Source organism: Aethalodelphis obliquidens, unplaced genomic scaffold (genome assembly GCF_003676395.1).
Source record: "Aethalodelphis obliquidens isolate GAN/ISIS:26980383/991018 unplaced genomic scaffold, ASM367639v1 scaffold20, whole genome shotgun sequence".
Taxonomy (NCBI): Eukaryota; Metazoa; Chordata; class Mammalia; order Artiodactyla; family Delphinidae; genus Aethalodelphis; species Aethalodelphis obliquidens.
This window is the reverse complement of record NW_020837964.1, coordinates 17,294,873-17,308,952: the sequence shown is the minus strand read 5'-3', so window position 1 is coordinate 17,308,952 and position 14,080 is coordinate 17,294,873. Positions and strand designations below refer to the sequence as shown.

The window sequence follows — 14,080 nt, the reverse complement described above, 5'->3', positions numbered from 1 at the left end:
AAGTTAACCTCTCCTGGGTGACACCCCTGCCTTGCTAGGTTCTTTCTAATCCAAATGCAAATACCTATGGACCTGCACCATTTCCTGCTGTTCACCACCCAGGTCTATTATCTTTTTCTGAGTTGTCAGACCGTTTTTTAGGAAGTAGTTTTTGTCCTCTCCAAAACTTTAACATCCGTATCTTATTTTGATGAGGTATTCTGCTAATCTGTTTGGGTAGGCTGGCCTAATTTTGCAGCTTCTGTAATCTTAATGTTTCTAGATTTCATTTTCCAAGTCAGGTGATCTTTTGCAGTACGCGGGCCTCTCACTGTTGTGGCCTCTCCCGTTGCAGAGCACAGGCTCCGGATGCGCAGGCTCAGCGGCCATGGCTCACGGGCCCAGCCGCTCTGCGGCATGTGGGATCTTCCCAGACCGGGGCACGAACCCGTGTCCCCTGCATCGGCAGGCAGACTCTCAACCACTGCGCCACCAGAGAAGCCCCCTATTGTTACATTTTTATTACATCAGCATGGAATTTCCATTCACAGAGAATTTGTGTAATTTTTTCCCAGTAAGATTTTTATCCTGTAACTGTTTGTCATTCTTCACATTCTCCTCTTTTCTGCCCATCTGTCCCCTATCCTTTCCATAGAATTAGTAATCTGGAAGTATTATTTTCTGTTAGCAATTTGTCCTCTTTCTTTTCTATATTAAAACATAAAGTTTCTGTCCTCCTTTCAGTAATACTTAGTAAATGAACTTAAGGAAAAGCCAAAAGGCTTCCCCTGCTCCCTACCACATATTCCGTGGACAGTTGACCCACTAAAAGCCTTCCCAAGAGGACATTACAAAGTTTCCTTTGTATCTAAAGTATTTCACTTGATTATTGCTGGTCTGAGATAGAAATGAATCGATCACAGGCATTGTTTCATCAATTGAAAGTTTATGATCTTGGTTGCCATATAGTTTATTTGAAATATTTGTAGTGTTATATAATTGCTCATGCATTAAAAGCTGAGACAAGATCCATTAGTCTTAAAACACAAAGGCTATCCAGTTCAAAAGAATCGTTTTTACAAATTCATATGAGATTTAAAAGCAAAATAGATCCTAGAAAAAATGGGAAATGTGTACTGCCTTATATTAGGTTTACTTAATAAAAATAGGGAGAAACTTATGATTGTCCAATAGATTTGAATAGCACTGGTAACCAACCAATCTAGGTGACTGAGGATAACCTCCAGACTCTTGGTCTTATTTGTTTTGTTTTGCTGTGATTCAGACAAAAGTAAACTTTTGGGCTTATGTTAATTATAGGTATGTAAACCTAGCTTTGTGTGTGTATGTGGTAAAATATATATAACATAAAAATTTGCCATTTTAACGATTTTTAACTGTACTATTAGGTGGCATTAATCGCATTCACAGTTTGTGCAACCAACATCACTATCTATTTCTAAAACTATTTCATTACCCCAAACAGAAACTCTGTAACCATTAGGCAATAACTACCCTCTCATCACTCTTCCCAAGCCCCTGATACAACCTCTAATTTACTTTGTGTCTCTATGAATTTGCCTATTCTAGCTACCTGATATAAGTAGAATCATACAATATTTGTCCTTTTGTATCTGGCCTCTTTTACTTAGCATGTTTAGGTTTTTAAATTTTTATTTTTATTATGGTAAAATATACATAACATAAAATTTACTATTTTAACCATTTTTAAGTGTACGGTTCAATGGCATTAAGTACATTCACACTGTTGTGTGTCTATCACCATCAGCTGTTTCCAGAAATTTTTCATCATCCCAAATTGAAACTGTGCCCATTAAACAATAACTTCCCATTGCTACCTCCTCCCAGCCACTGGTAATCACTTTTCTACCTTATGTCTCTGTGAATTTTACTGTTCTAGGTACCACATGTAGATGGAATCATACAGTATTTGTCGTTTTTGTCTGACTTATTTCACTTAGAATAATGTCTTCAGGGTTCATCTATGTTGTAGCATGTATCAGGATTTCACTCCTTTTTAAGACTGAATAGTATTCCATGATATGTGTATACCACGTTTTGTTTGTTCATCCATTCTTCAGTGGACACCTGGGTTGTCTCCACCTGTTGGCTTTTGTGAACAATACTACAGTGAACAACGGCATACAAGTGTCTGTTTGAGTCTTTGTTGCCAGTTCATTTGGATATATACCTAGCAGTGAAATTGCTGGGTCGTATGGTAATTATATTATAATTAGCTTTTTGAAGACACTCCAAACTGTTTTCCACAGCAGCTGTACCATTTTACATTCCCACCAGCAATGGATGAGGGTTCTAACTTCTTCATGGAACACTTGTAATTTTTCTGTTTTTCAGTCATAGCCATCCTAGCAGGTGTAAACTGGTATCTTTTTGTGGTTCAATTTGCATTTCCCTAATGACTAATGATGTTAAGCATCCTTTCATGTGCTTATTCGTTCTCTGTATCTTCTTGGGAGAAACGACTATTCAAGTTTTTTGCCCATTTTTAAATTGGATTGTTTGTCTTTTTGTTAAGTTAGATTTCTTTATATATTATGGATATTAATCCTTGATTAGATATGTGACTTGCAAATATTTTCTCCCATTCAGTAGGTTGTCTTTTCACTTTCTTGATAATGTCCTCTGACATTTTGATGGAGTAAGTCCTTCCATATCAGCAGTTACTTTCAATGTAAATGGATTAAACTCTCCAGTCAAAAGACAGAGATTGGCAGAATGGATAAAAATACGTGGTCTAACTATATGCCATCTGTAGGAGACTCACTTTAGATTCAGAGACACTAATAGGTTGAAAGTGAAAGAATGGAATCATATTCCATGCAAATAGTAACAAAATAAGAGTAGAGGTGGCTATAATAATATTAGATGAAAGAGATATTAAATCAAAAAAAAGCTTTTAATGGGCATAGAGTTGTTTTGTTTTGGCCATACCCTGTGGTTTGCGGGATCTTAGTTCCCTGACCAGGGCTCGAACCCATGCCCCCTGCATTGGGAGCACAGAGGCTTTAAAAAAAATAATTAATTAATTAATTTTTTGGGCTGTGTTGGGTCTCTGTTGCTGTGCGTGGGCTTTCTCTAGTTGTGGCAAGCAGGGGCTACACTTCGTTGCGGTACGTGGGCTTTTTATTGCGGTGGCTTCTCTTGTTGCAGAACATGGGCTCTAGGCATGTGGGCTTTAGTAGTTGCAGCATGCAGGCTCAGCAGTTGTGGTGCAGGGGCCTAGTTGCTCTGCGGCACGTGGGATCTTCCCGGACCAGGGATTGAACCCATATCCCCCGCACCGGCAGGCAGATTCTTAATCACTGCACCACCAGGGAAGTCCTGGGAGCAAGGAGTCTTAGTCACTGGACTGCCAGGAAGTCCCCATAGAGTTTTAGTTTTACAAGACAAAAAGTTCTGAAATAGATGGTGCTGGTGGTTGCACTGTTTTACATTCCCAGGGTTATAATTTCTTATGTCCAAATCAACACTTGTTATTTTCTGGTTTTTTGATGATAGATATCCTAATGGGTGGGAGGTGGTATTTCATTGTGGTTTTGATTTGCATTTCCCCAGTGACTACTGATGTTGAGCATCTCTTCATATGCTTGTTGGTCATTTGTGTGTCATCTTCAGAGAAATGTCTATTCAACTCTTCTGCCCATTGTATAATCAGGTTATTTGATTTGTTGTTGAATTTTAGGAGTTCTTCATATACTCTGGATATTAACCCCTTATGATTTACATATCTTTTGTTCTGTTGGTTGTCTTTTCACTGTTGATTGTGTCCTTTGATGTATAAAACTTTTTAAGTTTGATATAATCCCATTTGTCAACTTTTGCTTTTGTTGCTTTTGCTTTTGATGTCATATCCAAGAAAGTATCACTAAGTCCAATGTCATAAAAGATTTTCCCCTAATTTTATAGTTTTGGGTCTTATGTTTAGGTCTTTAATCCATTAAGAGTTCATTTTTGTATGCGATGTAAGTTAAGGGTCCATCTTCACTCTTTTGCATGTGAATAGTCAGTTTTCCCAGTACTATTTGTTGAAGCGACTGTCCTTTCCCTGTTGAGTGGTCCTGGCACCCTTGTCAAAGATCATTTGACTATACCTAGAGTATACGCAAAGGCAGTTGTGTCTGTGGTATTTTGGAACTTATTTTCCCACTATTTATATATTCCTAAGATTTAGCCATATGGTGTCACTCTAGTAAGTGACCACATTTGGATAACCACCATCTAGGACATTATAACATCCTGGAACTTCTCCTTGTAGACCCTCCCAATCACTGCCTCCTTCCTCATTCCCAGAGGTACTATCTCTCTTGACTTTAACACTATAGATTCATTTTGCCCTTTTCCTTTCTTTTCTTTTCTTTCTTTTTTTTTTGGCAGCACCGTGTGGCATGCAGGATCTTAGTTCCAACCAGGGATTGAACCTGTGCTCGCTGCATTGGGAGCTCGGAGTCTTAACCACTGGACCACCAGGGAAATCCCTCGTTTTGAACTTTTTACAAATGAGTGTCACAGTATATATTGTTTTGTGTCTGGCATCTTTGGTTCAATATATTATATTCTTTTGTGCATATTGCAGTGCCTCATTCTTTTTCATAGCTGATTAGGATTCTATTGTATGATTATACCTCAGTTTATTCATATTCTCCTTATGGATATTGGGTTGTTTCAGGTTTAGGGTCATAATGAATAATGATGCTATGATCATTTGTGTGTGTGTATAAGTTCATATATGTATACACATTTCTCTAGTATATACTTAGGGAATTGATTTTATTTTTTTAGAATGAAATTTTTATTGAGATAACAAGATTCATATGCAGTTATAAAAGAAATAATAGAGAGATCCTTTGTACTTTTTACCCATTTCCTTGTACTGGTAAAATTTTGCACAACTGTAGTTGTACAAAACAACTCAAGATATTGATACTGATACAATCCACAGATATTATTCTGATTTCCCCAGTTTTGATTACAGTACTCAACATGCAAATTACATTTAACTGTTGGTATAGAATGGCACACTGCCACTTCCCTAGGACATTTAATTCAGACAGAATTATCCCTGGGCAACCGTTATCTTTGTATCTGCCAGCAATTGCTCTATCTTCCTTCTTATAACAATATGTAAACTCTCATATCCAGAATAACTGGGTCTTTAGTTCAACTGAGTGGTTACATACAGTACAGAACCATTGATTTCTTTTTTTTCCCCTGGTGGATTTGATATATTCTGAGATCCAGATCAAGAATCTCCCATATTTAACCTATCTTTGGTCATCCTGAAGGCACTTGAGAATCCAGCAGTATATCAGGGTCATCAGCTTTCCCTGGACAGTATTAAGAGATATAGAAGGTTTGCTAAGTCTGTCCTGGTCCTGAGTATTCACTCTGAAAAAGAGTTTATTTGAATAAAGTTTTGACACATTTGCTCTTTATGTCATTCTGTAGGCTCAAAATGAACAATACAGAGACTTCTTTTGCTCATACATAGTTTCTAAATTTTCAGTAATGAAAATTATTAGTTTTTTAAAGGAAGTTATAAAAATACTAGCACATAAGTTAAGCATAAAAATACAGGGTATTCGGATCCCAAGAAAACGGGAGTTTACTGTGGTCTAGAAGTCAGGCTGATTGCACATGATAATTAGTTATAATTGGCAATGTTTCTTCCAAAGGTTGAATTTTTGCTAAGTTTTTATATATTATCACTAGCTTGAGTTTCCCCCCTTCTCTGCCTTTCATTTCTACAGGCACCAGAAGGAAATTTAAAAACATTTAAAAGATAGCTCTTTCCTTATAAGTCACCCAGCACACAGGCCTCGTTTCTTCTAGTTTCAAACATAAAAAAGAACCTGGGTCAGACAAGAATGATCCTTGTTGCATACGCACCAGTTCATGCATTTTCCTTTTTATTCTGTGAGTCTCCAGTGCAAACAAAAGTTAAAAGGTTAAGGACTACTCCAAGTTCCCAACAGCTAATCCCTGGTTGACCTTCAAAAAGAGGTCTTTAGGGCTTCCCTGGTGGCACAGTGGTTGAGAGTCCGCCTGCCGATGCAGGGGACGCGGGTTCGTGCCCCGGTGCAGGAAGATCCCACGTGCCGCGGAGCGGCTGGGCCTGTGAGCCATGGCCGCTGAGCCTGCGCGTCCGGAGCCTGTGCTCTGCAACGGGAGAGGCCACAACAGTGAGAGGCCCGCGTACCGCACACACACACACACAAAAAGAGGTCCGTAATTCATTTTTGAATATGCCTTCCAAGTGGAGGCGTTTGGCCATGTGCTCCTCTTTGCATCACCTGGTGCCCTCTGGTGATCTGTTAGCTCCAAAACTTTTCACTTTGTCTTGAAAGCTTTCTTGGTATCTGTGGTGGGCATGGCCATGGCTGCTGCAGTCATCTGTGTCTCCATCATTCCTGATTGGTCATTGGCATTATCCCACATTTGGAGAGTGAATGCTCTGAAGCCCAAATACACAGCAGAAGTACCAGGATGCAGCTATTAATAATGGGTAGTTCGATTCCTTTCTGTAGCGTAAGCTTACATAGGGTCATTGGAAATAGCACTTTGTGATAAAGCCTAAGAATGTCATGTTGATCCATCCACCAATAAGAATCACAGTGAGAACATTTGTGACATTCTCTTTCATCACATCTGTGAGCATCGTGGGATCAGTTGTAGGAGAAGGTGGTATTATTTTCCTTTTTTTTTTTTTTGAAAACTCCATCCTCTGGGTTGTTGAAGTAATATTTTTATGTCAAGGACTGTTTGGGAATATAATTTCCATTTTCCCTGAGGACTGTGCTTTGAATTAATTAATTAATTTCAGATATTTGCTCCTGGTTGAGCTTCTTGTCACTCTGCAGTAGGATAGACACCTAGTGGTGGATCACACCCCCAGGTGATGATAAAGATGGGTTGGACCACCCAGGCTCATGTTGGAGTTGAGCAGCCCACTGAGAGCCAGTCCGACCAGGGTCACGGGGCTTCTCCTCCCTGGGGCACTGGGGCTCCTCTCGGGATTCTCCTCAGGGACTTCTCCTGTCCTGCAGCCTGGGCATTATCTTGGCTCAGGGCTGGCCTGGGCTCTGCTGTGGCCTCAGGCCTAGTGCATTGCCTCTGGTGCTATTTGATTTTAAATAATGTCTGAAGTTTATAGAGTTCTAAAACAGTAACGAAGGGTTCCCTGAAATATTTTTGCTTGCTCTAAACCATCTGTATTAAGACCACATTTTGGAGTGAGAGTTATTTTACTGAACCCTTTTTATTGACCACTCTGACCCTCCTTGGCCTCTATGAAAAATAAAAAGCAGGCTATAAAACAGTATATACCATATGAACTCATTTTTATGAAGACACAAAACCTTTCATCACTGCCTAGTACATTAAATTGTAAGTACTCAATAAAAATTGAAGCATAATAATTGAAATGATTGAATGGACAGGAAAAACAGTTGTATGTACCAAAATGTTAACTAACTGTACTTATTTCTGTTATAAAGCTGTAGTTGATTCCTTATTCTTTTTTTCCCCATACAGTAGGGAAAAAAAGTATAAAAGAGTTGCTTATTTATTTCTTTATGATGGGAGATTGGTGAAAATGAAAATACTTTGTAGTTGTAGAAAGAGCTATGTAGGGAGTCATAAACTCAGCCATTCTCTGGAATATCTCAAACCACTAAGACATTTTGTTATCCTTTTACTCTGAAAAGGCAGCATAATAGTTGGGATGTGTCATAAGGAAAAGATGTCGTCCATAGTTTAGGTACATAGAGCAAGTTGGGACGCAGTTCCAAAAATAATAGCTTACCAGGGCTGAGAGGGTTCAGATGTAACAACAGATGAGTGGCAGCTGTCTAACTCTTGCTTCAAAACAGCATGCTTAATGCTGGGGTGGGAGACCCATCACTGGGTAGAGACCTTTAGGGGGCCAAAAATAGAAGTTTCCTTATCCTCACAGAGCTCAGAGGCAAGTGACTGACTGGGAGGTTACACTTAGAGTTTTTGTGCTTCTGTTGAATTCATCTTTAAAATAGGGATGATAATATTATTCCTGCTTAAAAGGTTGTTATAAAAAGTAACTACTTAAAAGCATTACTTGATATTCCAAAAATATAAATCTATATATGTCTAATAGTGTAAATTCTAAACTTGCTAGTTGTAAGTAAATGTTTATTGAGTGTTTAAGTCAGGGACTGTGCTAAATGCAATTTTTAAAAAATTATTTTCTGAGTAGGTAATACTGTACTTGCGAAACCAATTTCGGTAGGGTGTACAGTGAAAAGTCTTCCTTGCACCTGTCTCCGAGCCACCAGGTTCCCTTAAATGTTTCCGGAGAGATTTTATGCATATGCATGCATATGTGTATCTGCTTTTTAAAATGATAGATGGTAGCACATTATACTAACTATACCTTTCTCTTGTTGAGTACAGAGTATTTCCTATCCTTATCTCATATAGTACTCACAATAGTAAAGATAGGTACTCATATTGTCTCCATTTTACAAATAAGGAAACAAAGACATCTCAATTTCTTAATAACTTATCCAAGGTATATAGCATGTAAGTTATAGATAGAATCTACTTTCTAGGTATAGAGGCAATTATGTTGGTATTATTTATTTATTTAGCTTTAAAGTTTGAAACCATTTCAAACTTACAGAAAAGTTGCAGGAATAGAATAATATTCTTTCTTTGGCTTTCCTAACCTTGATATTTTTGGAGGTCACAGCTTGTCGTTTCATAGAATCTCTCTCAATTTGCGATTGTCCTAGGTTTCCTCACAGTTAAACCCACATTATGCATTTTTGGCCAAAAGACACAGGAGTTCCGTGTGTTCTCCCCATTGCATCCTGTCATGGGGTATGCAGTGCTGATTCGTCCCATTGCTGCCATTAAAGGGAGAAAGGGGAAAAGAGGAGAGGCGAGGAGGAAGTAGCTTACATTAGTTAGCTTTTCAGACAGCCCTCTCTTCAGTAAATATCTTTTCCTTGTAGCATCCTGGCGGAGAAGAGGTTCTGCTGGAACAAGCTGGTGGAGATGCAACTGAAAGTTTTGAAGATGTAGGCCACTCCTCTGATGCCAGAGAAATGCTCAAACAGTACTATATTGGTGATGTGCATCCGGTAAGAATTAGCTGAGCTCTAGGAGTGCTTGTAGAGAGAGGAAGCTATCCAACAGCCACAGATCATGATGAGGGAATGAGTTACTAAAATGGAAATTCGTTCAACCCAGCCATTAGGCTAAATTTTCTCCAAAATCATCTAGCCTTACTGTGCTAAGATAGAGCTTCTTGTCTGTAAATCAACACATATAGTGTCTATGAAAAGGAACTGATTTTGGAGGTGGGATTATTTTTGATTGATTTTTTTGTAATGCAGTTAATATCTCTACCTAAAATAGTAGTTTGGTCTTGCAAATTCATTGCTAAAAGTGGTAACTATGGACTTTTAAAACCATACCATTCTAACAAGGGACCCTGATGCGCTCAGAGTCAGGGGTGCAGGGGTGGGGGAGTGGGCAGTACCCTTCTGTAGACCCTGGCATCTCCCAGGGAATTACTACCAGAGTGTAGTCTCATGTTCCAAAGTTAGAAATAAGCAGGTAATGAGAGTTCGTTTAGATGTGTCTTAAAATATTATTTGTTTTCCTCTTTAAACAGAATGACCTTAAACCTAGAAGTGATGGCAAGGTAAGAAGTCCTCTATTTCTCTTGTGTCTTTCAAGTGTTTATATTTCTATTTACTCAAATAAAATTGCTTTTTCTTTTTAAAATGTATTGTAACAAGAGAAGTGTTTACTTTTCCCCCAAACAAAAATCCTGTTTTTCAGGAATTTGGACTCAGTACCATCTCAGGAAAAAAGAATAGCTGAGTCTTGAACAGTAGGAACATTTTGTTCATGCTTCTATTCGCTTTTCTAAAAAACTGAAACTCTAAAGCCATGCCCCATATTGCTTTGAAAGAAATTAGTTTATAGGTTCAGTTGTAGAAAAGTATTTCTTATTCTTACATTTAATAGTATAGATGATAATAATTGCTTCTGTGTTGGAAAAAGAATTGGAAGGTCGGTTTACTCTTGCAAGTCTTAGAATGAGTTGTAGACTGGAACAATTGAGTAATTGACTGGAACAGGCCTTTCTGTCCCTATTCCCCTATGGTGTAGGCTCAAATAGGCCTACACACCCTTCCCATTCACACAGTGATACCACAAAAACAAAAGATTAAATATTTGAAAACCTTAATGTGTACTGCATAATGTACCAGGAAGAAAATATGAAAGCCTTTTTGCTTCCCACAAGCTGGATGGTTCATCTCCCTTATTCCCCCACTTTTTTCTCGCTATTTTCCTTGACTTCCCCTACCCTCTAATTTAAAGGGACAGCAGTTAGTTGTCACCCAGAACATCATGGAGGCAATGCTCCTTCCTTTTTTCCTCCTAGCTTCTTGCTTCCCTTTCCTCATTGAGCTGGTATTACTGAACTCATATGACACAGCAGTTCAAGTTGGCCTATACACAAGAATTCTTTCAGTTCAAGAGATTGCTTGATGGTATCTGCCACCTGTTGCTCTGCCATCCAGAGTGCATGTGTAAATTAACGCTTCCGTCTTGCTGCACTCTGCTACTCTGAACTGTTGAATTGTTTATGAAGGGGGCATGAAATAGTTCCTTAAATGCTTTGTGAGCACTGTTGGTTTGTTTGTCCTCCCCTCCTAACACATGTACTATCCATTCTTGAATCTTCACTTGTGTAATTAAGGTAAAATTTGAACTAAGCATGGCTTGTTTGGTATATTGAACATGTCCAGAAACCATTGCTTTCAGAGGTCAACATTTGATTCAAGGGATGTTCCCATTTGTACAAGAGATGCACCTTGTATCCAGGAGGCATAACCCACTTCTGCACAGCACTGTGAGAACACCCATTATATTTAAGACAAATAAAATTGTGGGGGAGTTATAATGTCTAGAAGTCTACAAATTGCTTCTTGTTGCTATTTTTCTTCCTTGGTAGTATAGTATGTAGTTAAGACCATTCTTAGGAATGGAGAGCAGTGTTTTTCAAATTCTATTCCTTGTACCACCTGTATTGTAATCTCTTGGCATGTTTTCTGAAATGCGCATATTTCCTGGGCTGCCATTACTACTACTGATTCATGATCTCTGGAGGTGGGAATTTGCACTTAACGTAACCCAGATAGCCAAGCACCAGACTGTGCTGAATGACATGCCCATCTTTTCATTTAAAAACTTAGGGAACTTTAGTTCTCTTCTGTGGAAAGCACTGTCTGCCTTCTATATATAGGCCAAAGAATTAACTAGAGATGTCTCAGATAAATTAAAACTGTTGAGCCTTGGACTTTTTGTAAGAAATAAAGAAAAAGAAATCCTTTTAGCTGGTGAGATTTGGTGAAATTCTCTAAAAATTCAGAAGTCTCCAAATGTAGTTTGGCCCCAGCCTGGCTTAAAGAGTGCTTAAAGGCAGTGTTTTCAAGGCTGTTTTTATCATGTCTGCTATACCCAAAGGATAGTCTCCATTAAATAGAGAGTTTGATTATTGAGTGTTTCCAGTCACACTGCTGTACTTCAGGCAGATCCAAGACCACCTACATAGGTTGTCATAGAGCTATAGTCCAGCCTGATTTTAGTTCCAGGAACAAATTCTTGATCCTCCACATTTATTTCTTACATGGGTTTTAAAGAGGCACTTCTGTGTCTAGGCTGCAGGTGTCTCTTTTCTCAATTTTTTTTTTTTTTTTTTTTTGCGGTACGCGGACCTCTCACTGTTGTGGCCTCTCCCGTTGCGGAGCACAGGCTCCGGACGCACAGGCTCAGCGGCCATGGCTCACGGGCCCAGCCGCTCTGCGGCATGTGGGATCTTCCCTGACCGGGGCACGAACCCGCGTCCCCTGCATCGGCAGGGGGACTCTCAACCACTGCACCACCAGGGAAGCCCTCAATTTTTTTTACATTCACCATGAAGAAATACATGTAAAGTTCATTTCATTAATACTTTCCTTTCTTTCGGTTAAGGTTTCAGAACCTCTGTGAGGAAGTGATTTTTTTTTAATGCCTAATGTCTTCTGCCTTATGCGACAGAGTTTTCATTTTCATTCTTCCTTTATTTTTCTGCTTCTCTCCTCCCTCCACAGCTCCAAGCTCCATGTCTCTTCCCTGCCTGAAACTACCTCTCTACCCCCTCAAAAAAACTTTTTTAAAAAAAGCACCCAAAACATGCTATTCTAGAGTGTAAATCAGAAACTTTCCCAGTATTTTGGAAACTACCTTTCATACTGCTTTTGCTATGACATGAGTAAATAAATAATTGATGGTCACCTTGTTTCCTTGTTAGATTGATAATGCCTGGGGTTCAAGACCCTGAAATGTTTGTTACAATACTAAAACTTAAAAGCTTAAAAACTACAGATCTGGCAACAGATGTTTTTCTTACCTGCTTCAGTCAAAGATAACTAACTAGAATTAAAAAACCTTTTTGTCTCTAAATCTCTTCCTGGCTGGATTAGTCCCCATGCTGAGAGCCATCAGTCTTCCATTCATACTTAACACTTTTCTGGTCTGCTTTGAGTTATGGAAACTCACCTTAGAAACAGTGTTTTCTGTGCCAGTTTGCCTGCCTGCCTACTGTGCTAAAGTAACCTAGACACATTTGTGGTCCATGAGGTCTCTCTTTGGATTATGGGTTTACTTCTTGGTTAACATTTTTATCACTCAGTCTACCTTCAGTTCAGGAGATAAGGAACATACAAATGCTAACCTGACTAAAAAAAGTGGCACCATTTCATTCATTTATTCAACAGATATTATCTAGGTGACAGTTCAACTGCTTCACTGGTCAAATCTCATTACGGTGCATAGACCCAATAACCTGACCATTTTTCCATTTAACTTTTTTGAATGGGTAGTTTGTGGTGTACATGGTTAAAAATTCAAATAGTACAAAAAAGTGTACTATAAAAATGACTGCCATCGGGCTTCCCTGGTGGCGCAGTGGTTGAGAGTCTGCCTGCCGATGCAGGGGACACGGGTTCATGCCCCGGTCCGGGAGGATCCCACATGCTGCAGAGCGGCTGGGCCCGTGAGCCATGGCCGCGGAGCCTGCGCGTCCGGAGCCTGTGCTCTGCAGCGGCAGAGGCCACAACAGTGAGAGGCCCGGGTAATGCAAAAAAAACAAAAACAAACAAACAAACAAAAAAACCAAAACAAACAAAAAAAACAAAACAAAAATGACTGCCATCGCCAACTCTGTCTCCCAGTTCCCCTTCTCCTGAGGTAACCAGCTACCATTTTCTTGTTTACTCTTCCAAAGAGATTCTGTGCATACATAAATATAAATAGTTGGATGGATGGATAGATAGACTGATTGATCAGTAGACAGACCAACCATCCCTTGCTTTAAAAATCTCATAGGTGCTATTCTGCCCCTTCTTTCTAAAAAATTTTATCTTAGTGATTGTTCTTTATCCATTTATAAAGATCTCTCTCATTCTCTTTAATACTTAGTATTCCATAGACAAAAGCTTTGATGAGATGACATTTGCTATAACAGGATTTGATCTGTTTCTTTTTTTTAAGGAAGTAAGATTGTCTCTATAAAGGCTTAACATGGTTTTGTTTGTTTGTTTGTTTTTTTGGTTGCGTTGGGTCTTCGTTGCTGCACATGGGCTTTCTGTAGTTGTGGCAAACAGGGGCTACTCTTCATTGCGGTGGCTTCTCGTTGAGAAGCACGGGCTCTAGGCACGCAGGCTTCAGCAGTTGTGGCACACAGGCTCAGTAGTTGTGGCTCATGGGCTCTAGAGCGCAGGCTCAGTAGTTGTGGCACACGGGCTTAGTTGCTACGTGGCATGTGGGATCTTCCCGGACCAGGGGTCGAACCCACGTCCCCTGCATTGGCAGGTGGATTCTTAACCACTGCGCCACCAGGGAAGTCCCTTAACATGTTTCTTAAACTTCATTTTTTAACTTAAAAAATTTAACTTTTGAAATTTAGTAAACTCCATCTATGTTAGATTTATAACTTGCATTTATAACTTGCAACTTTATAATTTAT

General features: G+C 39.2%; 2 protein-coding genes and 1 pseudogene across 2 annotated transcripts in view; 2 read left to right on the top strand and 1 right to left on the bottom strand.

The window, feature by feature from the left end:
* NIP7 (nucleolar pre-rRNA processing protein NIP7) overlaps window positions 1-9,121 on the top strand; it is an 82,669-nt gene extending 73,548 nt beyond the window's left edge. The window contains exon 7 of the transcript XR_003435446.1: window positions 9,009-9,121. The gene's annotated coding sequence lies outside the window, so the exon portion shown is untranslated. The remainder of the gene's footprint in view (window positions 1-9,008) is intronic.
* Window positions 1-14,080, top strand: part of CYB5B (cytochrome b5 type B) — a 29,869-nt gene that overhangs the window by 6,427 nt on the left and 9,362 nt on the right. Inside the window, exons 2-3 of the mRNA XM_027119454.1 lie at window positions 9,009-9,137; window positions 9,674-9,703. Coding sequence (XP_026975255.1) covers window positions 9,009-9,137; window positions 9,674-9,703 — 159 coding nt within the window. The remainder of the gene's footprint in view (window positions 1-9,008; window positions 9,138-9,673; window positions 9,704-14,080) is intronic.
* Window positions 5,283-8,501, bottom strand: LOC113627352 (ER membrane protein complex subunit 3 pseudogene; annotated as a pseudogene).